The sequence below is a fragment of the Equus caballus genome, chromosome 29 (genome assembly GCF_041296265.1).
Source record: "Equus caballus isolate H_3958 breed thoroughbred chromosome 29, TB-T2T, whole genome shotgun sequence".
In the NCBI taxonomy this organism is placed as follows: domain Eukaryota; kingdom Metazoa; phylum Chordata; class Mammalia; order Perissodactyla; family Equidae; genus Equus; species Equus caballus.
The window spans coordinates 29,052,222-29,076,438 of record NC_091712.1 but is presented as its reverse complement, the minus strand read 5'-3'; the positions used below and the strand labels follow the sequence as shown (position 1 = coordinate 29,076,438).

At 36.7% G+C, this 24,217-nt stretch overlaps 1 protein-coding gene across 1 annotated transcript in view; it reads left to right on the top strand.

Annotated features, from left to right (window-relative positions):
• MRC1 (mannose receptor C-type 1) overlaps positions 1–24,217 on the top strand; it is an 89,211-nt gene that overhangs the window by 22,157 nt on the left and 42,837 nt on the right. The window contains exons 5-10 of the mRNA XM_005606899.4: positions 3,556–3,669; positions 7,585–7,731; positions 11,581–11,763; positions 14,865–15,022; positions 16,924–17,034; positions 22,456–22,571. Coding sequence (XP_005606956.2) covers positions 3,556–3,669; positions 7,585–7,731; positions 11,581–11,763; positions 14,865–15,022; positions 16,924–17,034; positions 22,456–22,571 — 829 coding nt within the window. The remainder of the gene's footprint in view (positions 1–3,555; positions 3,670–7,584; positions 7,732–11,580; positions 11,764–14,864; positions 15,023–16,923; positions 17,035–22,455; positions 22,572–24,217) is intronic.

Genomic DNA, 24,217 nt, shown 5'->3' with positions numbered 1-24,217 from the left:
AGGATTAGATTTACAGAACTGAAATAAGATATAGGAAGTGAAATTTGGCTTGTTACTCTGTTTCTGTCAGTTTCCTTCAGTGCTGGCTGAAATCCAAACTGGACCTCAATACAGAAAAGAAAATCAAAATACCAGGGGAAGATTGGACATTAACACATCCTCTATTATAACTAAGTTCAAAAGTAGGTATATAACCATTTTAGACAATACCTGCAGAAAAATTAAAAAGTTGAGCATGCGGAATTGATGCTTTGTATAGTAATACTAAAAATAAAATTGGTCTGTTTCTTTTCAAAGTTACAAAAGCACATTAGAGAAAAAAATTCTTGGATGATGCTCATCTACTTTAAGTGGCATATTTAACACAAAGTTTGAATTTCGTTTCTAAATCACAATTTGCTAAACTTAATTCAACATGGAATAATACTAATAATAATAGCAATAACTTACATTTATTGGGCACATACTATGAATCAGGCCCTTTTTTAAGAAGCAATAATTAGTTCTTCCAGACAGGTCTAGAAGTACCCAGAGCAGATGAGGAATGTCAAAAGATAGAGTATTCCCTTAAAGGGTGATCATCTTTTCTCATAATGCCAAACATAGTAATCTAAGCAATCTCAGACAAAATCTACTTTAATTCTTCCTACAGTCAGTAAATTATTTCTGGTTTTGAAAATTTAGACATGCTTATTTTCTTAACTGATAAGTTTAAAAAATACCAGAGTACATCTTTGATTTTGGAAATAGCTATAGTTAACATTTTGAAATGCTATTTTCATCAGCATGTCCTCTCCTATACCCCTCTGCAAGGATAGAGATAATCATTATTCAAGTTAGCACAACTTTAAAGAATTTAGGAAAAAAATCATTCAATGTTTGGTAGTATTTAATACAGTAATTACTAATAAAACATAGTATCGGTGTGAAACTGATCCCAGGATGACATTTCTAAGGTACAGATTAGTAGATGGATGACTCCCACTGATACTTTATAAGTTATCTGTTTACACGAATGAGGTGGAACAGCCCTTTTTACTTGATTTCTTTAACTCATCTTAAAGAGACAGAAGTAATAAGATAGTGCTCAAAACAGTGTTAGTAACTACATGTAAAATAATTACTAAACTAAAAGGAAATCATTGATGAGATGAACAACTATAAAATTGATATAATATGAATGAATTTTTATCACTTCATTATTATTTTATAAATGAATGCAGTCATCTTGATGATGTTCATCGCAGAGATTCTAAGACTAAACAAATACAAACATTGCCCTCTTTTGATAATATCATTTCATTGACATCACTTTATAGTAAATATATCTAGTTTTTAGTAAAATTGCAAATTTGGAGAACTGAATGTGGAGTCTTCACAGGAGACGGGAGGGAGATGTGGGATGAGCCATTGTTTGGGGAGGAATGGCACGTGGCAGAAATAACCGTCTAGTTCGTTGTTCTTTATTTAAAGGCACTCTAACATTTAAAGTTATCTAGAAAGGGTATTATAATAGTAACTCACAGGCAAATAATTTAATCAGGGATTGACTCACTGGAAAAACCAAATTGAACCCTGGGTTCCAATTCTGATCCAATAACCCTCTGCTTCATTCTCTTCAAGTTTCTTAGCCTCCATTCCTCAGTTTCCTCATCTGTAAAATGAAGGCATTGCACTAGATACCTCCCAAAGTACCAAAAGTGTCTGGGCACAAGAGCTCTGCTAACTCAAACTTTTTTTCTAAAACACTTGATAAAAATAAGTTGCTCTGAATCAATTAATTTTTACATGCCGTATTTCATTTCATCCCTTTTTAATTTTATTACTTTATTTAAGGAAATCACATGCCAGGCTTACTTTTCAGCAAATACCTCCAGTATTGAATTCAGTTCAGTTTATTAGGCATAAACCTACCCAATCAATAGCAACATAATCAATATCCTCAAGTGTGTTCTCTGCCTGCAAGCACCTCTCTGCCAGATGCCGAATAAATTAAGAGCAATAGTCAGGTCACATGATCTCTAAGAAAGTTATCTGTGCCTTTATGGAATTGGGTGCAATAAATGTGAGAGATTTTTTTGGCATCCAGTTACTGTTCATTTGAACCTCTATTCATTTGAATTTATGACAGAATGTGTGTATATATAAGCTAACGAAAAATTGGGGAAAATTTTAGTGTCTTTGAGATAGCTCAGTTGCTATCTGAACTATACATCAGAACTATAGAGTCTGGGCTGTGGTGTTATAAGAACCCGTGTAAATTTCAGCTCTGCCTTTTGTTAGCTGCACACGTCATCTCAACTCTTTGAGTGTCAGTTTTCTCATCTCTACGATGGAGATAACAGTACCTAATCACAGTTGGTGAGGATTAAATGAGCAAATACAGTGCTTTGAATATGGTAAGTGGTAATTCTCACCACTGAAAAGATGTGACTGGGGAATACATTCTAGAGTGAACAGTACATATAAATTGGTTCATTTATGTTTACTAGCATGTACAGACACTTAACGTTGCTATTTTATTAAAGCCAAACGGTACCTTTCTCTTTCATTAACTAAAAAGAATGTAGAGAGAACAGAGAACGTATGGTTTATAGAAAGATATAGGTAATAACAGCTTGGAGTGTTGGACATGGGAGGGCTGAGTTTCATGCTGTTTCTGGTTTATTTTTTTTTTAAGGATTTTATTTTTTTCCTTTTTCTCCCCAAAGCCCCCCGTTACATAGTTGTATGTTCTTCGTTGTGGGTCCTTCTAGTTGTGGCATGTGGGACACTGCCTCAGCGTGGTTTGATGAGCGGTGCCGTGTCCGCGCCCAGGATTCGAACCAACGAAACACTGGGCTGCCTGCAGCAGAGCGCACAAACTTAACCACTCAGCCATGGGGCCAGCCCCTGCTTCTGGTTTTTATTCCACACCAGGTGTAGCACAGAGCTTGAAACATCGTAATTATGATATATATTAACTGGCTAAACAAAGTGTTGTTCATGTTAGCATAAGCATTTAGTGTTTAGAATTTATTCATCATCTTAATGAGAAGAAAAAGTGATTTTTAAAAATATTAAAAAATTTAGAATAAGTTCTGAAGTGTGAGGTTGGGATAACTTATGAGAATGAGAGATTGAAATGTTTATTAAGCTTTTTCGTGATAGAAAACTGACTTTAATACAAAATAAATCTTGTTTTTGCTCTAAAAGGAAGCAAACTTGTCATTATTTGATGATGGTCAAACAGAATCTTATCCAAATTAGAAGCACATCTGTGCTATCCTATAGGAGTAGTCAAGATGGTGGGGGCTGAAGCTGGTCAGATCTGGGTTAGAACCTTAGCAAGAATCTTATTGGCTCACCTAGGCTCTCTCACCTTACTTTCTTTATCTGCCAATGGAGGTAAGTTATTTTTACCTTAGGTTGTTAGGAGAATGAAAGGAGAGATGTTAGGTGTGATTTTTATTACTTCTCTCAACTGCTTTTTGATTCAAGCACTGAATTCTGAATTTGATGTCATTGTCTTTTCTGAATGTCAGTTTCGTTTTTGTTTTCACTTTTGTTCTGTAGGATTAACCACTTCCTTGACTTCTGGACTCTGGATTGGTCTTAACAGTCTGAGTTTCAACAGTGGGTGGCAGTGGAGTGATGGCGGGCCATTCCGATATTTGAACTGGTTACCAGGTAGGGTTGAACTTGTCTGTGGTTGAATTCATCTAAATTTAATTTGTCTGGATGCCACAGAGACCTTCATCATCTCACATGTAGATCTCAAAGAGAAGAATCGGGAGATTTCACCAAATACAGTCCATTTCCCACCTTGCTTTGAAATCTACAAACTGGATTTGAATATACTAAACTGTAGGGTTATTCCAGCTTACAGAGATAAAAGATTTGTCTGGCAGAATTATCACACAAATCAATACAGGTTTCTGTTAAAGTAGATATTCTCAGAGTATCCTTGATTTGCTAGGTAGAATATTCAAAATCAAATTTCATAGCTACTCCTACATGCTATTTTTTGGGTTCCAGCATTGTCACTTTATCCTTGATTCACCATCAGCCTTGTCATCATCCTTGAAAGGATTATCCAACATCTATTCATAAAGTTTGACAAGGTGCTTTCAACTTTTTGTATGACTGACCTTTGAATCTTTTGTCATTATTTTTTGAATTTTATAATATTTCAGTTGAAAGCATTTTTATATGAGATATATATTAGTGATATATAGAAAATATATGTTGTACATGCTATATTCAAAGATTTTATACCTATTTTATACATATACACACATGCACTATGAATTTCTTTTTTTTTTTAATGGTTGAGTTTTTATTTTTTTTTAACTTTTTTTTTTTGGTGAGGAAGATTAGCCCTGAGCTAATATCTGCTGCCAATCCTCCTCTTTTTGCTTGAGGAAGATTGTCCCTGACCTAACATCTGTGCCAGTCTTCCTCCACTTTGCACATGAGACACCACCACAGCATGGCCTTTTGAGTGGTGTGTAGGTCTGTGTCAAGGATCCGAACGTGCGAACCCTGGGCCACCGAAGCAGAGAGCGTGAACTCAACCACTATCCCCCTGGGCTGGCCCAACTATGAATTTAAAGGAACTTAAATTATTTTGGGTCAGAGAATTCCTCATTGTCTTGAGCCGTGAGATCTTTGCAATGTTTCTATCACTGTCATAATGATCTTAAGGTTTACATGAACATCATTTTCTCCCGTTTTTAATCTAATAGAGTTGGGTTAAAAATAATACTTCAGACACAGATTATAATACTCCATACTAGCATAAAATTCATTAGCACTTTTGTTGGTATTTTGAAGTCTGATGTAGAAAAACACAGGTGGCAGATGGGCAAAGCTTCAAAAGCTTTCTAATTTTGGGGGGAAGAGAAAATGACCTGAGCTACACTGTCATAACGTACAGGTGACAGCATAAAAGGAGAGTGAATAAGTTTTACATATACAGCAATTATTCGGAGAAAGCAAAAAGACCAATGATGACAAAATATTTTCATCTTATTCCCCAATACCAACCAGTCTTAGTAGCTGCTTGAGGCACGCTGTGGGGTCTGCTTCTGACCTGAGTCCCTTTCCTCTGACCCTCCTACCAATCATGGTTTATTAGGAAAGAGTGCGGTTAACGATTAGTGACATCCGCTGTGAGTGTGGGAGAGGAGAGGAATAGTGTAAGGGGGACATCTTCATTTCCCAGTTCTGCTACGGAAAATACTAAAGTGCTGTTTTTTCATATAGTCGGACATCTTGTTTTTTTTTTGGCCCCTGAGCTAACATCTGTTGCCAATCTTTTTTTCTTTTTACTTCTTTCCAAAGCCCCTCAGTACATAGTTGTATATTCTAGTTGTGAGTGCCTCTGGTTGTGGCATATGGGACGCCACCTCAGCATGGCCTGCTGAGCAGTGCCAGGTGCGCGCCTCGGATCTGAACCGACGAAATCCTGGGTCCCCGAAGCTGGAGCGCGCAAATTTACCACTCCGCCACGGGGCCGGCCCAACACATCTTTTTTTTTTTTTTTACCATTGAATGGTTTTGCATTTGGCTTAGAGAATTGAACTATCCATTTTCTATATTACTGACTTTTGCTATTAAAAAAAAGAAAAACTTTGCTAAAATGATATTCAGAATAGACGCTAAAACATGAGAAGGAATCTTTAGAGGATATAATTTGATTTAAATTGATTAGATCTTACTATGAGATTCCACTTTCAATGCATTCCTTCAATGCCTGATGCTTACCGGGCTGTCCCTGGAGCCTTGCAATAGAAATCAGCTCTATTTTGTTTTAAACTTGGAAAGTAAATGCTGCAAGGACATAAGATGTCCTTTTTTATGGGGGAGGATTTGATTCGTCTGCCGATTCACTCAGGCAAATTAAATTGGAGAACACCAGTCAGGCTCAAGCAGATCGCTAGACAATACTAATCATTTATTAGGGCACTAGAGTTTATTCTTTGCTGCTTCATTATTGTACAACATCAGGCAGGTCACTTTATTTACTACTCACCTTGGGGGGTGATTATTGTAATATTTAAGCACTTGCATTCTGAGAGTTCCGTGAGGAAATTTGGGGGTTAACTTCCGTGAAGGTGAGAAATGTAACTGGAATATAAATGAAAAAGGAAAGAAATGTCCTTCTTTATTAAACCAAGTTCCCAAGAAGTAGATGCAAGATTAAATCACCTTCCGAAATAGTAGGAGAGTTTCTTCAAACTAAATGCAGGAACCTTGAGGAATATTAGAAGATGTTACTGTATAAATTGTTCCATCAACTATTCAATTAAGTACTTACCAAGTAATGAACTTATTAAAATACATTCCCATTTGAAGTGAGGCTATTTTCCATAAATGATGTGGAAGTGTAAATTCAAATATATAATAACTATGGTAAGCATTAAAGACCACTAATTGATATATTAAAGTTGTTGATGGTGTTATATTGATAAATACATGCATAACATGATTTACTAGTTAATATATTAATTAATAATCAGTAGCTATAAAGCATACTATTGTTTCTGGAAAATTTCTTTCAGGTACTGACACCTTATTTGTGAGTTCAGTTATACTGTGATTTGGTCACACTGACAACATTTTTAAAACATGTTTATCACTGACAAGGTTTTTCTTTGTGCGCTATGCAAGCAAGTTTCACAAATTTTCGACAAAGGCTTTATGGAGTAGGTAATATGATTCCCAGCTTGCACGAAGGGAAAGTGAGGTCCAGGTCCCGGTTATATATATGTCAAAGGTCACAGAGCAGAGTCATTAACAAAATGTGGCTCATCACCCTGTCTTCAGGTAAGAGGTGGGGCTAGTTTTTAGAGCGCTGGTTTTAAAATCATATGTTAAAGTAGTGAAAAAGCATGGGAAACGCCGTGTCAATGCATATATCCATTGCGTTAGCAAAGTTGACTTTATCTTGTTCTTTGATCAATTTCCCATAAGAAATGGGATGAGGGATTAGCTGTTAAAAATATTATTTAATTAGCCGACTTGAAAATCTTGAGACATAGCCTTGGTTCTGGGCGTACTTTACCAGCATTTACTGTGATGGATTGCTGCTTCCAGCATCTCCCTTTCCTTGTCTCTCTTTTCTTGTCCCCTCTCTCTAATTGGAGAAAGTTTTCCCATGTCCGGAAGTTCTCTAGTCTGGTCCTCACAGTTAACTTGACTTAATTTTTTTGCTAGGTATTTATAGTGTTTAATATGGCTGGTTTGCAACATCATATATTCTTTTCTTAGGTATCTCTTTATTATGCGTAACATACCCCAGCGTGAAGATTGTTCAGGTTTTAAGATCTAGCTTTGTTATTTGATACTGTGGGGGAGAAAAAGTTATTTCAAAGAAGTAAACTTGTATAATCAGCATTTTAGGCATTGGAATGATCCAACAACAAAGAAATAGAGACCCAAAATATCTTTTGCTCTGCTGTCAGTAACTATTTATTTCTGAATGTCTAGCGAAGACAGAGTGGGACGCATTGACTCCCCAGGATGAAGACGTGAGGCTGTGGGGGCTGTCTACTCTAACACCTATAGTAGTTGCACTTTGATTTTTCCTTTTCTCCAAAGGAAGTCCATCAGCAGAACCTGGAAAAAGCTGCGTGTCACTAAATCCTGGGAAATATGCTAAATGGGAAAATCTGGAATGTGTTCAGAAACTAGGCTATATTTGTAAAAAGGGCAACACAACTTTGAATTCTTTTATTATTCCCTCAGGTAAGTGATCTATTTGATCTGAAGTGTATAAAACAGTAGAATTTAAAGGTAAAATTATAACTTAGTCATACCTTTATGGAATGACAGCTTTTGTTAATAATTTATGGAGTAAACTTAATGATATTCCTACACAATTTCTTTTTGGTGGTTACTGCTACTGGTTGCTAATATTTCTGTGTGTGCTGTGGTGTCCAGGCATGTACAAAGCCTTTGACAGAATATAAATAAGAATTTTATCTTCAGAGCAGCCCTATGAGGTGGGTATTATCATCCATACATTCTAGATGAGGGAAGAGATTTTCAGAGGGTATATAAAACTTGCACATGTGGAAAAATTTGAATCCAAGCTAGGAAATAAATATCTGAAAGGGATGTCTTTATCATGTCCTCACTATTTAAGGGTCTATTTCAATGCTATTTAGTTTAACATCATACACTGAAGTTATCACAGAAATGGAATAAAACATCCACAAAGTAGTAACCGAATTTTATATGTAGGCTAGACACATACACACAAATCCAATTATGCTCTCCATTATAATTTTATAGAAGAATTAAACTACAGAGGCGAGAATGCATTCTCTTTCAAATTGGCAAAAGACAAATAAACTACATTTTTTTACTATCAGCTGTCTTTGGAGGGACACAATGCTTTACAGGAATTTGTGAATGAATATATATATTTTGCTTGGGAAATCTGACAGTGTGGAATTCTTGACTTTTTAAAGCAATTTCATTTATTTTATAATATGATTAATGTGGCTAGAAAGTCAAAAGTACAAAATGATAAATAATGGTATTTTCCTTCCACCTCTTACTTCTAACATCCCGGTTTCCTCCCTGGTGGAAATGGTTTCTGGGTCTATAGCCTTGCCTAGTTATTCTATCAATGCATAAACAAATGTTTATAATTATTTTTGTCTTTTTTATTCAAATGGTAGCCTAATAAACATATCTTTACTTTTTTCACTTAGTAGCAATTTTGGACATCATTCCATACAGTACAGAAATAGCTTCGGCATTCACTTTTATGGCTGCACGATAACCATTGCAGAGGCCATATTTTTTTTGACCAGTTCCCTATTAATGGACCGTTAGTTTACTTCCCAATTTTTTATTATTACAAACAATCCTACAGTGAATAACTTTATACACATGTCATTTCATGCAAGTGATAACTCCTAGAAGTGGGGTTGCCGGATCAAAGAGTAGGGGTGTTTGCAATTCTAACACACAGACATGGCCAAGATCTCTAATGATGTAGATGAGGGTGTGGTTATTGGGTTTGATTATACTTACAGGGTCACTGTTGGGACTGTGGCCATGCCTCGGGGAAACCTCAACCATCTTGATATTCATCTCCTTTGTTTCTCCCACGGGAGAAATAGTATAATTCTTCCTTCTTGGGAAAACTCATCCATATCTCCTTCAGAAGACTTGAAATTGCCACTTTTGGGAAGAGGAGAATGGTTGTCTATAGTTTCCCTGGTACAGGTGGCGGAATTCTGTAACTTGGCCCTGTCACTTAACCCCCCAGTTTTAGGTTTCTCATCTGTAAAATGGAAATATGAATACCTGTTCTTCCTGTGAACATTTGCTCATGTTGTCAAGCACTCAACACTATTATTTCTCTACTATGCCTCACCTTGCTTCCCTTGCTAACTTTCCTTTGACATTGGTTTTTGAATTTCTCTAACTTCCTGGATTCATCATTCCATCTTATCTATAAAGTCAAATAAACCAGAGCTTGGGAAAGCATATCAGAGAGCAAATCATGCAGCACACGTGATGGGTGACCCCTTGGGCAAGAGTTCCACCTCATTCCCTTTTGGTCCCTGCAATGCTCCCTATTTGTCCATCATTCCTGGGCCTCTAGGGTGGCACTGTCCAGTCCGGTAGCCACTTAACCACATGTGGCCATTGAGCTCATGCAATGTGGCTAGTTCCAACTGAGATGTGCTGTGAGTACATTATAATGTGTACTGGACTTCCAAGGCTTCACATGAAGAAAAAGTAAAATATCTCATTATCTTTTTTATTGGTTACATGTGAAATGATAATAGTTTGGATAAAGTGGGTTAAACAAAATAAATTCTTAAAATTAAACGCACCTGTTTCTTTTTGCTTTTATTTAACATGGCTACTAGCAAATTAAAAATTATGCGTGCGGCTCACATTTGTGGCTCACGTTCCATTTTTCTTGGACAGTGTTGCTCTGGAGGAAGAAGTGATCTTTTGGGGCTGCCCCAGGGAACTCCCCTTCATTGGTTGTTTTCATGTTTTAAGAGGTTTTTAAAGTTCATCGGTTCAGTTTTTGAAGCCCTCAGCATTTGCTGCCATTATTTTCAGCTTCTTAGGAAGCAAAATTAAAATATCTCACCAGAGGGCTCCAGAGCTATACTAACATATTTTTTTTTTGGTAAGCACTGGCAGTGGACGGAATCTAAATAGTGTTGGTGGATTAGAATTTTTTAAAATACGCATTTTTGTATTACAATAACACTGTCTGGTCATCGTGACTGACTGTTGACTTAAGTGACTCCTGTGCACAGAGTCCTGGGCTCAGACAAAGATGTTATAGGTGGTCCCAGCCTTTCAGGGAAAATCGGGCTGATTCTTTAAATGAATCACAAAGGTTCTCTATATCAAATATTTACTAAGGCAGCACGTTTGAAAACGTGTAACATCCAACTTAAATATATAAATTGATGTTCATTTGGTAATATAATCCCTCTTTAAGCAAGCTGTGTTGCTAAATTGCTGTTTGAAACAGTATCCATAAAATGGTAAGCCTAGACTGCTGTATATCAAATATAATTTCAATTCTTGACCAACATTTATTACACCTACCATAGGCCAGGCCATCTGCCATTTCTAGGGTGTACAGGGATCAATAAGGTGAGTCTCTGCCTTCAAATGTCTTTAGCTTCACTCTCCCCAGCTCATTACTATTGCAGTACATTTTTGTAACGTATAATCCAGTTATGAAATTGGACCATAGCTATTAGTAGCAATAAGTAGGATGTTGGCCACTGTTCCTGGTTTGATTAAATAATAATTATGTGGCATTTGTAATTTGTAGTCACATTATCCCAAAGATTTTCTAGTTCAGAAGAACATGATGAGGATGGGTAGTTTAATATTAGCATTCATATTATTTAGAGTTTTTACATATATGGATACTTTGGTTCACGTGCTATGACTTGCCCAAGATCACACAGCTTGTGTGGCAAATTCAGGTTTTACCACAATATCGCGTGTCATCTTTGGGAAGCGAGTCAATGGCAGAGGTGGGTTCAGAGGCACAGGTGGCCAGCACATGCTGCTGTGGGTTCAGAGGCTCCTCGGCGGCCTCCTGTCCCCCACCCATTCTATTTCCTGCTTCAACACTCATCTTTCTCACCCATATTGCCTCTCCTCTGAAGAATGACTGGCTCCCTAATCTCCACAGAACAGAGGCAAATTGAAATCTTTTCAGGAGAGTGTTATATGTCAAATCTTTTTTGCCTCCAGGATTTATATAACAGATGGTTGGTACAGGTTTGCTGATAAAATGAGACAATCTCGTGTATGTTAGTGTGACTTTATTGCAGGGACAATTTTAAAAAAAGAGACTTCCCATTTAACATTATTTTAAAATGAAAAATGGCTTCACGTACTTTTTAGTCTAAAAGCAAACACAGTCTAGTCCATGTTCTGTGACTGCATCTGCCAAAAAATTAAAAATAAATATTACCTTTATTTGCCCATAACTTTGAACTATTTTATATATAGAATGGTAGAAGATCTTGTTACAATTATAAAAAGCTCTCTCATTTTAAATGTGTTCCAAACTTTTTTTTTTCCTAGAAACTGATGTGCCTACTAACTGTCCAAGTCAGTGGTGGCCATACGCAGGTCACTGCTACAAGATTCACAGAGAGAAGAAAATCCAGAGAGATGCCTTGACTGCATGTAGGAAGGAAGGTGGCGATCTGGCAAGCATCCACAGCATCGAAGAATTTGACTTTATCATCTCTCAGCTGGGATATGGTAAGAAACCTGACATCAGTAATAGCACGACTCTAGCTTTCCCCACTCTCCACCCATCCCTGCAAAATTTAATGAGAAATGTTAAATTTAATAAATTCGAATTAATAATTCAACTAACAATGCAATAAACATAATAATAAATATTAATCATGCCTAAAATATAAAAACTGTATAGAAAGTTAAAGCATTTTTATCATCAGCAGATAATTTGATTTATTTTTCTTTTAATATGCAATCAATGTATGGATAGCTATAAAAATGCTATTTTTCTACATATAATCTGGATTCATAGCAGTGTACCTTAAAACTGTAAACAATATTTCATTTATTGGAATTATTTGTGTGTGTGTGTATGTGTTTTCCTTTTTAAGGCCCATATTTTCTCTCACAAGAAAGCTCTCTAAATGAACCATCTCGTACTTTAGATTTTATTTTCTTTATTAACCTAGCAAGTGTGGCTAGAGTGTTGAGCAGTGAAAGAAATAGATATTTTATTAGAGTGAGTAGGTGTTGCCCTAAGCCTTTTAAAGAGATTTATGTCTGAATTTTAGGTATGTAATTTAAGAAATACATAGAAAGTGTACTAACTAAAATATTGTAAAGTTTTCAAAAATTGGCACTAGCAAAAAAAAGAAAACAGAGAGAGACAAGGTAAAGTGAATCGGGCATGCTTCTCCTGAGAGGAGGAGGGTGAGGAAGAAGCTAATGATAATGGGCACTCAGCAGTAGTTGATTAAATGATTATCATTTTCTGCTTCCACTGGTGAGACTGCTGAATAGCTGCATCTGTTCATTTCCAGCCAGCAAAACAAGAGGAAATGGATGGTGGTGGTGGTGGGGACAGCTTCCTGACACTTACTCCCTGACAATTCAGAGGAGTGGGGGCAGAGGAGAGGAAAAGACAACAAATAGAGGAGAAAAAAGAGAGAGACCAGAGAAAGATTGAAAGGACCCCAAACACTACAACTCCTAGCACCTGAGCCAAAAGGCATCCTTTCTCCTCTGCTTAGCTTGCTGAGTTGGGAGGCTGTGAGAACAGCCTGCTGCAGCCTATAAATGATTTCTTGGCTATTCTATATTTACCTATCCTGCAGAATTCAGACCAGACAACAGTAACGCAATCAAAATTGATATATCTGAATAATATCATGACATACAAGTCATGATACTTGTAGGAAGTAAAAAAGTTTGCAAATGAATCAGTGGAAAACAAGTTAGTGAAGATGCTGTAGGGCTGAGGTGCAAATTTTGACCTCCTTTATATCGCATGATATAGTCATAGGGGGACGGTATCTCTTTATTGCTGTAGTTATTTTGGGAATTTGGATGACAAAGGTCACTTCTAAATTCAGCTTGCGAATTAGTAAATTTTCACTAGGGAAACCTTCCCTTTTTTTAATCATCAATAAGGATTTATTTATTTAAAACAATGAAAATAATATTGATATAGGTAAAGAATAGTTATAAAAGTGAAATTATTGTTTGTAAATCAAAAGCCTAGAAAGAATTTTTTAGCTAGTTGAGATGATGTCTTTTACTTTAGTCGTGGATACACAGTGGATAAATTTGGGCCTTCACACGCAGGCCATGAATCATATCAACTAAGACGGCTTCCATAACTGAGTTATAACGACCAGACCAAAAACTTGACACTCACATATTACATATTTTCACAGGATCAAGATTGTGCTTAGGAATTAAAAAAGCTGTAGGGAGAGAACAGTTAAGTGAGAAAAATGTTTATATGAAACTTTTAATACTGTATTATAATTGTGGGACAGAAGAGTTTAGGTTTTCATTAGTGTTGAACCCAAATCCTTGAGGGGCACATGAGGTCATTTTGAAGCCTATATTTGCTGCTCAAAAGATCATGATGTGCCAAATCGAGTGAAAGGAAAAGGGGATCATCCTGGCAATGTCATTCATGCTTCATGGCACTGGAAACATCTGCTGGGGCTGGTGCTGGGCCAGGCAGAGACTTCTCCAAAAGCAAAGTTGTGTGACAACTGTTAGGAGGAAGAGACTAAATCATTTAGGGAAATTCCTATTCACTGTGGCATTTTTCTCATTTTCTACAACAACATCATCTTTATGATCTTGTGGCAAGTAACCTGTATTTTACCATTTAAAGAACATAAATCAAGCATTCATAATGACATTCCCAGTAGTGCACATTAAACAGATATTGAATTGTGTGTTCTTTCATTTTTTAAAATTTGGCAGTGTATATGTTCTTAGCCATGACATCTTAGATTTTTCAATTTTGTCCCATTTTAGTTATGATATTTAGAGTTCTTAGAATTATAACTACTGATAAAATCAATCATGCTCTTCGTAGAATTTCAAAACAAAATGATTGCATTTTATATCTATACCTGGTTGTTTTGTTTTAACTTTTTTTTTTGCTATTCGGGTTTTTCTGGTATTTCATAGTGAAAATGATTACAGATTCAGTTATACTTATAGATTAATGAATAAATACAAAATGTCAGGAGACAGCCCAACTCCTCAGTTTGTATATCTTCTCACTGTATAGATCATTGTCACTCCTATTACAATGATTGAGCTTGAACAGAAACACCCAGAATGTTCTTGATGGCAACATAGTCAGTAAAATAGAAGTGGTTTTAATTTACATTGTTTTAAAACATTTATAGGATTTACTAATAGTCAGATTAATATATAAGTAAGCAACATTATTTTCAACACTATGAGTGCAATTGGTATGGTAAATTATTTACAGCAAAAAAAGAAGCTTCACAAGGATAATTAAATAATTATAGACCTACCTCGATTTCATTTTAGCAACTCCCAGGAGATATAATTTGCAATAGCTGCACGAAAGAACACTGTCACGTTCACAGTGGAAAAAATACATTACACAGTTAAACTAAGATTGATAACATGAAATGTGGTGACATCTCACTCTACAGCTTATAGGTCAGATCAACACTCAAGAGGATGGTCTTTTATGACAGCTATAATATCAAGGGAGTAGAGCTGTGGTTGATAAAGCAGAGAGCCTTCCTTTTCTGATAACCTCTTGATTTTTGGACAGAAAATTTCGTGTAATTTACCTCTGTGTTTTTCTTCCTGTTTAGAGCCAAATGATGAGTTATGGATTGGCTTAAATGACATCAAGATTCAAATGTACTTTGAATGGAGTGATGGGACCCCTGTGACATTTACCAAATGGCTTCGTGGAGAGCCAAGTCATGAAAACAACAGGCAGGAAGACTGCGCCGTGATGAAAGGCAAGGTAAGGCAACTTCGATTACTGATATCTAGCAGAAGTCACAGGGAATTTTTTCTCTGAGCCACTTAGTACATATGGTTGTTTAGATTATTTCTTTTCTAGGTTATTTGGTATAGATTGAGGTTGAACCAAAATTCAGATTCAGTTTCTTGAGTCTCTCTCAATTGCCTAGCAAAGCCAAATTTTCAAGAGGAGCAGAAAAGTAAGACAGAAACTTTGGTTCAAGGATGAGATTAACCAATAACTAATACTCATATTGTTCCCATGCTGGGTTCTAAATGACACCATATATATGTATGGCTTGATGGATCAATTCAGAGCTTTTATTCTAGTTTCGACTGATGGATTTGAGTAGTTGTAGACTTAGTTAGATCTATTCTGGGTTCTACAGCTGGAATCTGTTGATTGGAGAGCTACCTTTGTTTTTTTTAGGTTACACGGAGGTGTCAAACATGAAAAGATTGTTTCCATGTCCTAAATATGACTTTAGCGACTCAACAATATTATCAAATTATACTTTGTTAATAGACGATTTATGTGATGGTTAAGAGGATGGATTTTGTTTTTTTATTTTGAGGAAGATTAGCTCTGAACTAACATCCGCCACCAATCCTACTCTTTTTGCTGAGGAAGATTGGCCCTGAGCTAACATCTGTGCCCATCTTCCTCTACTTTATACGTGGGATGCCTGCCACAGCATGGCTTGATAAGCAGTGCATAGGTCTGCCCCGGGGATCCAAACTGGTGAACCCCAGGCCGCTGAAACAGAGCTGGTGAACTTAACCACTACACCACTGGGCTGGCCCCAAGGATGGGTTTTGATGCGTGGCTTAAATGCATTTGTAAAATGGGCATAATAATGGTACCTAGCTCACGTAGTGGGTATAAGGATTAAGCGGGTTGATGCATATAGTGTGCTCTGTGCCCAGCCCAAACTTACTATTCAACGAGTGCTAGCTACTGTTGTCACTGTGGCTGTTTCTATTCTGATTAATTGAAAGCTTAAGAAAAAAGTAGGTGTTAGCTATGGAAAGAATAGGTAGAAATGTGTCCTGGGAAGAGGAAACTGGAGAACATCGTATTTACTAAGAACCGAAAGGACAGTCTGGCTGGAAGCGTGGTGAAAGAGATGAAGTGTGGGTAGGAACGCTAGCACTGAAGTTGAGAAAACGTGCATTAGCTTAGGAGTGGCAAGACCAAATTTGCAGTTTCTGAATATGACTCTGGCTGAAGGCTTGGGTACCAGATTGCAGTGGATTGAGACCAAGTGAGAGGAGGAATTAGAGGCGGACAATAAAGAAAACATTTCTCAAGGTGTTTAGCAATTAGGGAAGGAGCGGGAGTTCATTTTAACATGAAATCTCTAAGAAAGAGGGAGAGAAGGAATCTGAAGCAGAGCGAAAGGGGGATGCTCCAATCCAGAAAGACTCTCATCTATAGAAACAGGAAGAAGAAAGGAAAGATGACTGATTCCAGGTGTGTTTTCAAGTTTGGTGTGTCAGGTGAGGGAGTTTTTTCTGGATGGCTATCTATGTCCTTAGTTAACTTGAAAACAGCTGACTACAGAGATTGACAAGGAGGCTCATGCAAATCTTCTGTTGGCACCATCACGTAAGGCCACCATCATTTTTACTTTCTCTCTGGATCCCTCTAAATACTGGCTTGGAGAGCTAAGATGTAAAAACATACTGTGGTTACAATCTCTTTTTACATCTTTGTAGCCAAAGTCAAATTTGCTCTTTACTTATAAAATATCAATTTACCTTTCCTTTTCCTAGATGCCATTTTCTCTTAATAACCTCAAATCTTTGTTTTCCTTTTCTGAAGCACAATTCCAAGAAAAAAAATAGCGTCAAAGTCAAACAATGGATAACCATCAAGTTTTTTCCCTTTGCTTTCCACAGGATGGCTACTGGGCCGACAGGGCCTGCGAGAAGCCTCTTGGCTACATCTGTAAGACGAAGTCGCAAGCCCAAGCGCCAGGAATAGTGGAAGTAGACACAGGCTGCCGGAAGGTGAGTGCGGAACGCACACAGCGATCTCAGATCAGCAAACATTATGTGAATACTTGGCTTTACTTTTGTCTGTAAAAGTATTTTATTATTGTCAGAAATGGCCAAGTGTTTCAACCGTGTGAATGTTCAATGGTTTCTTGTTAGCGTTAGTATCATTTTCTCTGTAACGCCTTCTTCAAGCATTCTCTACTCTTACCACGGGGTACATGTGGTCAGTAGCTCCTTCCAGAGTGTCATAGGAATTGGAGGAAAGAGAACAGGGAATAAAATGACGCCCCCAGTGGAGCCTGGTGAGGGTAACCAGATTAAGGCAGGTCACAGGAGAAGGGGTCATCGAGGTATTGGTTGTCTGTGACCGTACGGGTTGTCAAGGACGTTTCCAGCAGATAACCGTCAGTTGCAGATGGCAAACGATCCTTAGTCATGTTTTCCATTGATAATATTTCTAATGAGCCTGCTTCTGGTGGGGATTCTTCTCAGCAGATCACTGCGATGGGAGGCAGGACAGCTAGACTCCGGCTGGGAGTAGCCAGCAGTAACTCAGTTAAACTAAAGCCATGCCTCGTATGGCGTGTCAACCTCACCTGGATGACACTTAGCAACACCTGCCCGCAGGTCTTATACTTCTTTGAGGTTAAAGTAACTGATCTCTGTGAAACAATTTCTAGAGGAATAAAGAAACTACAAAGCACAGAGTGCATGATTATCATGTTCCTGTTTGATGGCTGAGCGGCTCATCTTCCTCTTTTTTCCTTTCTCACTTCTCTTGGATAAAAATAAAGTAGAAACTAATTTTCTTTCCAAGAGTGTCATGTTGGGATCCAATTATCTTATAACAAACATCAGAATTCATGAAACATAGTTTAGTGCTTTACAAACAAACCATTTTGAAAGAAAAATAGAGGCGATACAGAAAGTCACAGAACGTTAGACATATACAAGATCTTAGTGATGATCAAAAGCCCCCTTTTAATTTCTGCATTCTGGAAATTTCAACCCAGAGAAGATATGACATTCTTTGAGTCACACAGAGGCAAAGCTAGGACCCAGGTCTCCTGCCACCAGCTCCCTCCACTTTCACTACCAATACACTTATATGTTCTTTGCCTAATAGTTTGCATCTACAGGAGATTGTGTATTATTGAAATTTTCTATAAATAATAAACAATCCTTAAATTTTATTACTTCCACACAAAGTTTTATATGTATATATTTTCTAGTAATTGTCATATCTACAATCTCTGATGAAATCCAATTTAATCATTAGGATGGTAATAAGAAAATATCAGCAATCGTTTGCCAGTGAAGCTCAGTGACATTAAATAATTTGGCCAGTTTAAAAACACCTGCTCTAGGCAGTGACTTCCTCAAAGAGCTGGCAAGACCAGAAAAAAAAATCCTCTCACCAGCAAAGGAAGACAACAGGACAGTTTTCTTTCTTTCTTTCTTTCTTTTTCGTGAGGAAGACTGGCCCTGAGCTAACATCTGTTGCCTATCTTACTCTTTTTGTTCGAGGTAAGTTGTCGCTGAGCTAACACCTGTGCCAATCCTCCCCTACTTTGTATGTGGGATGCTGCCACAGCATGGCTTGATGAGTGGTGTATAGGTCCGTGCCCAGGATGTGAACCTGTGTACACCGGGCCTCTGAAGTGGAGCACGTGAACTTAACCCCTATGCCACCAGGCTGGCCTTACAAGACAGTTTTCTTTGTCTGATCCTGGGCACTTGGTGGTGTAGAGGTCTTTTTGAGAATTCCAAACCACGGGCCAGTTGTGATCCAGATGTAGGATTCAGTTTTCAATTCATGGCTACCTTTGTGGGAAACCGTGAGCTAAGATTAAAGTGGTCCTGAGTTACTGATGCTCCAGGACGTCTGACAGATGCAAATGCAAATCATCTTTGTAAAGAAGTCCCCTTTTCCAGCTGATTAAGAATCCTACAGATGAATTTGAGTTCCCAAATTTTAAAATATACCACCAGGAGCTCTAGATGTGGGAATTAATGGATATGACATTAAAATGAATGTGTTGTAAAATGCTTACAGAAATGAAAAGGTGGGATTGAAACCATGGACCAGCCACCAGGTATAGTTACATAGTGTTTTTATTATCAGTCAATTCTAAATATTTTTTACCTCTATTAAAATTTCTTTGACCGGGAATTATTTAGAAGTATTTGTGTGTGTTGGTAGTGGTGGGGTTTTTGATGGCAGTAATGGGCTGCTGAAGTGGAGAGCATGAAATTTTAACCACTAGGCCACGGGGCTGGCCCGCATATAAAGTTTTTGTTGTTACTTGTTGAGATTTTCCTTATGGCCTAGTTCAGAGTCAGTTTTTATAAATATTCCATGAGTGCTTGAACAGAATGATCTTTGATTATTGGGTTCAGAGATCCATACATGTTGACTAGATACAATTTAGCAATTATCCAGATATAACATATTTCTAATATTTTGTTGTCTTGACAAAATACTCTCCTTGTAATTCTGTCAATTTTTGCTCTATATGCTTTGAGCTATGTCATGATATCTTCCTGATGAATTGGTCCTGTCATTATTATGTAATTACTTTCTTCATTTATAACAATGCCCTTTTTTTTTTTTTTACCATACAGTCAACTTTAAATAATATTAGTATTGCCATGGAAGCTATCTTTTGCTTAGCATTTTTCTGGAATCTCTTTTTCCAACTGATTGCTTTTAATCATTCTATTTCATCATATTCCAGGAATGGCTCTTGTAAATATACATCTGCATTTTAATTTTTAATCTGATTTGAAGAATTCTGGCTTTAAATGGCAAACATATGAGTTTAGATTTGTTTTGCAAGTGATATATTTGGATTTGTTTCTGCCATCTTTTGTTTACCGTTCTGTTTTCTTTTCTTTCTTTTTTTCTCCTTCCCTGAATACCATCGGTTCTTTTGAGTATTTTTATTCCATTTTCCTCATCTACAGGTTTGGGGATTGTTCATTCTACTTCTGTTTTTTTTTCAAATGGTTACCTTCATGTTTTGAACATGCATTCGTGACAAAGTTAAATTTAATCATCTCGATCAGCTTCCTGAAAAAAATGAGATTAATCCTTTACACATTTAAAAAAAATTTTAATTTTGAAATAATCTTAGGCTCACAAGAAGGTGGAAAAATAGTACAGAGAGTTTCCCTGTATCATCCACCAGTCTTCCTCCAATGATAACATTTTATCCAACGTTATCACAATCAGGTAATTGACATGGATAATATATTATTAACTAAATTACGGATCTTATTCATATTCCATTCTTTAATTTCCCACCCCTAATTAGTTATCTTTCCTTTTTGTGCAGGCAATCAGACCTGGATTTACTAAGACGTTTGTTGATATCTTTACCTAGTGTTGACTTGCAACCCACTCATTCCTCCTGACTTAAAATTCCTTCTTGCCAAAGTAAATGTTTTTGTAGTTCCTTCACTGAGGATCTGGGAGTGAAAAACTCTCTGTCTTTGTCTGAAAATGTCTTGAATGCATCCTCACCCTGCATAATAATTTGGGTAGGTTGGTTTAGAATTGTAGATTGACAACTGTCTTTAGAGTAAATTGACGTATGTACTTTATATATGATTTCTTTTCTACTGGCCTTTATGTTTGTCATTGGCATTCATTCCTCTGATTAGACTAATTCTTCTTTTTTGAAAGTGGGTACTCTCTATTTTCTCTCTGATTGATTTTAAGATCTTCTCATGTTTTTGTCATTCTCCAGGCTTAGTACAAAATTGAGATTTGAACTTAATTTTATTCGTTCGGTTTGGTACTCAGTGTGCTTCTTCATTTTGAGGATTTGTATCTTTCTTCCAATTCTTGAAAATGATCAGTCATTAATTTTATATGGTGCTTCTGAAATTTCTCTTGGGTTGATATTCTCCTATTTTCTATTAATATGTTTTTTAACCTCTTTTCATATTTTCACCACTTTATTTCTCTCTGCTGCATTCATCCAATTTGCTACTTTTTCTGAAACCCTATTTTCTATATTTAATCTGCCAATTGAGTTAAAAACTTTATATTTTTATAAAGTTTTATATATATTTTTAACTTTAAATTTCTCTTTTCTAGAAATTCTATTTTGTGTGGGTGTATTCCAATCCTCTTCTTCTTTGTTCTTGGCATTCTGATCTTTCATTATTGAGTCTATTCTTTTGTCATTCAAATAATCTCAAACGTGCTTGTTTTTATTATATTTTTCAGATTGTTTTATTATGTTAAATTGTTGACTTTTCCTTCAAATGAGACATTTTCTCACGTGGTTTGTAATGTTTAATTATGGGTTAGTCCACATCCCATCCAAACCACAACCCTCAAATATCACAGTCTTAGATGACCGGGGTTGTGGAAATATTTCCATTGTGTGGTTTTGTATTTGACTTCTCGGAGTGCCTAGGAGAGTCTCCTTTTATGGACCAAGTTTTATTTTGTTTTACTTTTGGCTGTGGATTGTCATACAACGTGGATAGAAGCAAACTGAGGCCGGCATCCATCTGTGGCACAGATTTGGTATTTATTTTCAAACAGAATAATTTTCCTGCACCTAAACCACAGGCAGATGACAAGAATCTCAGTCAACTGCTGGTTCTGTGGGTAGAGTTTTCTGGCTTTCCTTTCACAGAGGGGCTACCCTTAGTGGGTATCATCTTTATGTAAGGACTTCAGTCCCATCTCCCTGTCTCAGGTGGGCTGATGGCCAAATATTATAGTCCATGTGGACATTAATACCCCAGACTCTAGACCCTAGGGCCTTAATCTAGGTTTGACACACAACTGGGCAACCACAATCTCAGCTTTTGCGTTTTCCTTTCCAACTTTTTAGTTTTCCATTTGTTTTTGGTACCTGGAGATTTCCCCTTCTTTCTCTCAAATTCTAGTATGGATTTTTTGTTTATTGTTGTTTTTGTTTAGCATTTGTTTGTGTTTGAAGTATGGGAGAGGAACCACGCCAAATCATGCTGCCCGAAGTGTGATAAGTACTCTCCTGTGACCAGATGATCCAGCTTTAGACTCATTGTCTACTATTGGCCTCAAGAGGCAACGAGGCTTGCTATTCTGCACATTATTTCTTGTAGTTACCAATTCTAGAACTGAAACCTTAGTTGTTCTGTTCAGTTTTCTTGGTAGACGTTTCACAAGTCGTTTCTGTTGGAGGATGAATCAGAAGTGGAGAAAATTATTCTCCCCACCAATTTTGTATCATAATTTGTCATATGAGGAAGAATGCACTAGTGTTTTTTTTTAATTCGTATAGATGATTTTCATCGCATTTCAAATTATTTGGATTTGTGTTCTTCAGACACCTTTTTGTGTATCAATTTACGTTTCATGATAGATGGATTATTAACATAACATTATCTAATAAACATGCATGATAATCTGCTTGATGACATTAATAGGGCTGGAAAAGACATGGCTTCTACTGCTATTTGATTGGGCACACACTTTCAACGTTTACAGAAGCAAACCAAACCTGTGGAAATGAGAAGGCTTATCTAACAACTATTGAAGACAGGTAGGCAACAATTTTGGTTTTATTTTAAAATATGTCAAATAATGAAGCGATTTCAGAAAAGCCTAAGTATCAGCATGCTCTAAATTTCTGAGTAAATTATGTTTGATCTCAAGGTATGGTTTGTAAAGGTGGAAGTATTAAAAATCACATCCTTATTTGGATTCTTCATTGCAGGCACTATAAAATATTTTCTACTTTTAGCACTATAATGCAATATTCAGAAGAGCTTATTAATACTCTAGTAAATGTAGTTTACAGATGTAACTTTTTTCTGATCTCGTATGTGTCAAATTTTTTAAAGCAGGAAAAAGTAAGAAAATTTGTTAGATCAAAGATCCCACTTTCTATCTTTGCTACTGCCTCTACCAAAAAGAGAGGGCAGAGAGATTACTGAATATTTACCCATCCTTTCCATCCTTCTGTTCTTTTCCTTTCTAGGTTTGCTAGACCAATAGGCCCAGAAAATCACATAGACATAGAGCATTTTCTGTAACTTTTGGCCTCTAGGGTCCCATCCATCTTTGAGATTTTAGTATTTATTTATTTTTTCCCTACTCTTTGCAAAGCGCTGCCTTAGAGACACAAGAAACTTAAAAGGAATTTTAAAATGTCCATTTAATTTGCAGTAAAAAGGTAAAAACTTATGGAGTTTTAATACAATAAGTTCTATTTCTTGGCCTTTCAAGGTAGACCCGATAAAATGCAGAGGATGCTATTGATAATAAGAATCCTTTGATAAAAATGAAGGATGTCATAGAATTTGTACAGTCTTTATAAAAGAACTTGTATTTAAAACCACATCCTTCCTTTATGTACAATTATATGTCTGAAATATTGTAGCACCCTGATACAATGCTAACATCTTAAAATTAGAACATACGTAGTTTTTATTTTATGACAAGGAAATGGCCCTAGGACTACGGGGCCATGTTGTGATTTGCTCTGTAATTGATCTTTTGGTCTATTGGAGCACGATGTACAGAGTTTTCCCTATATTTTATATTTTAGGTTTGTTTTTCTTTATGTTTTCTATTGCATTTATATTCAGGAGCTTACTAACTCTGTGGTTAAATTTGGTTTTTAGACATTTAAGAAATATTTAGTTTGGAACTTTTAATTTTTTTGGTTTGTCCAGTGTAGGGAATGAAATTGTTTAGACAAGGGTCAAACAAATGTTCTGTTACTGTAGCTTTCTCTACCTTTTCCCTCTCTGCTCTCTCTGGAGCCATCTACACCTCCCTTTGTTCCTAGAAACTTTTGGCACCACTTTTCTTTTGCTCCAAAGAGAGATTTTTGCCTACGGTGCTGCCTCATTGTCTAATATTCATCAATTAAGATGCACTATGGTTGCTTTACTAACCAAATTGTATTGTTACCACATCATGCCAAATACGTAGATCAGATTCAAATGCAGAGAAAATATTGGAATTTGTGATTCTGTTCCCAGTCCCTTTTAGAGATTGAAGTTCTGCTTCTCTATTTTTTTGTTGTTGTTGTTAATGCTGTGGGGTTGATTCTGCCTTCTAGCCACTGACCCTGTGGACAGAAGAGTGGAACCCTGCCCAGTCTTTTTGCGCCATCCTCTCTGTATCAGACAGTTCTCTGCTGCTGTTCACAGGGTTTTCATGGCCAATGTTTTTGGAAGA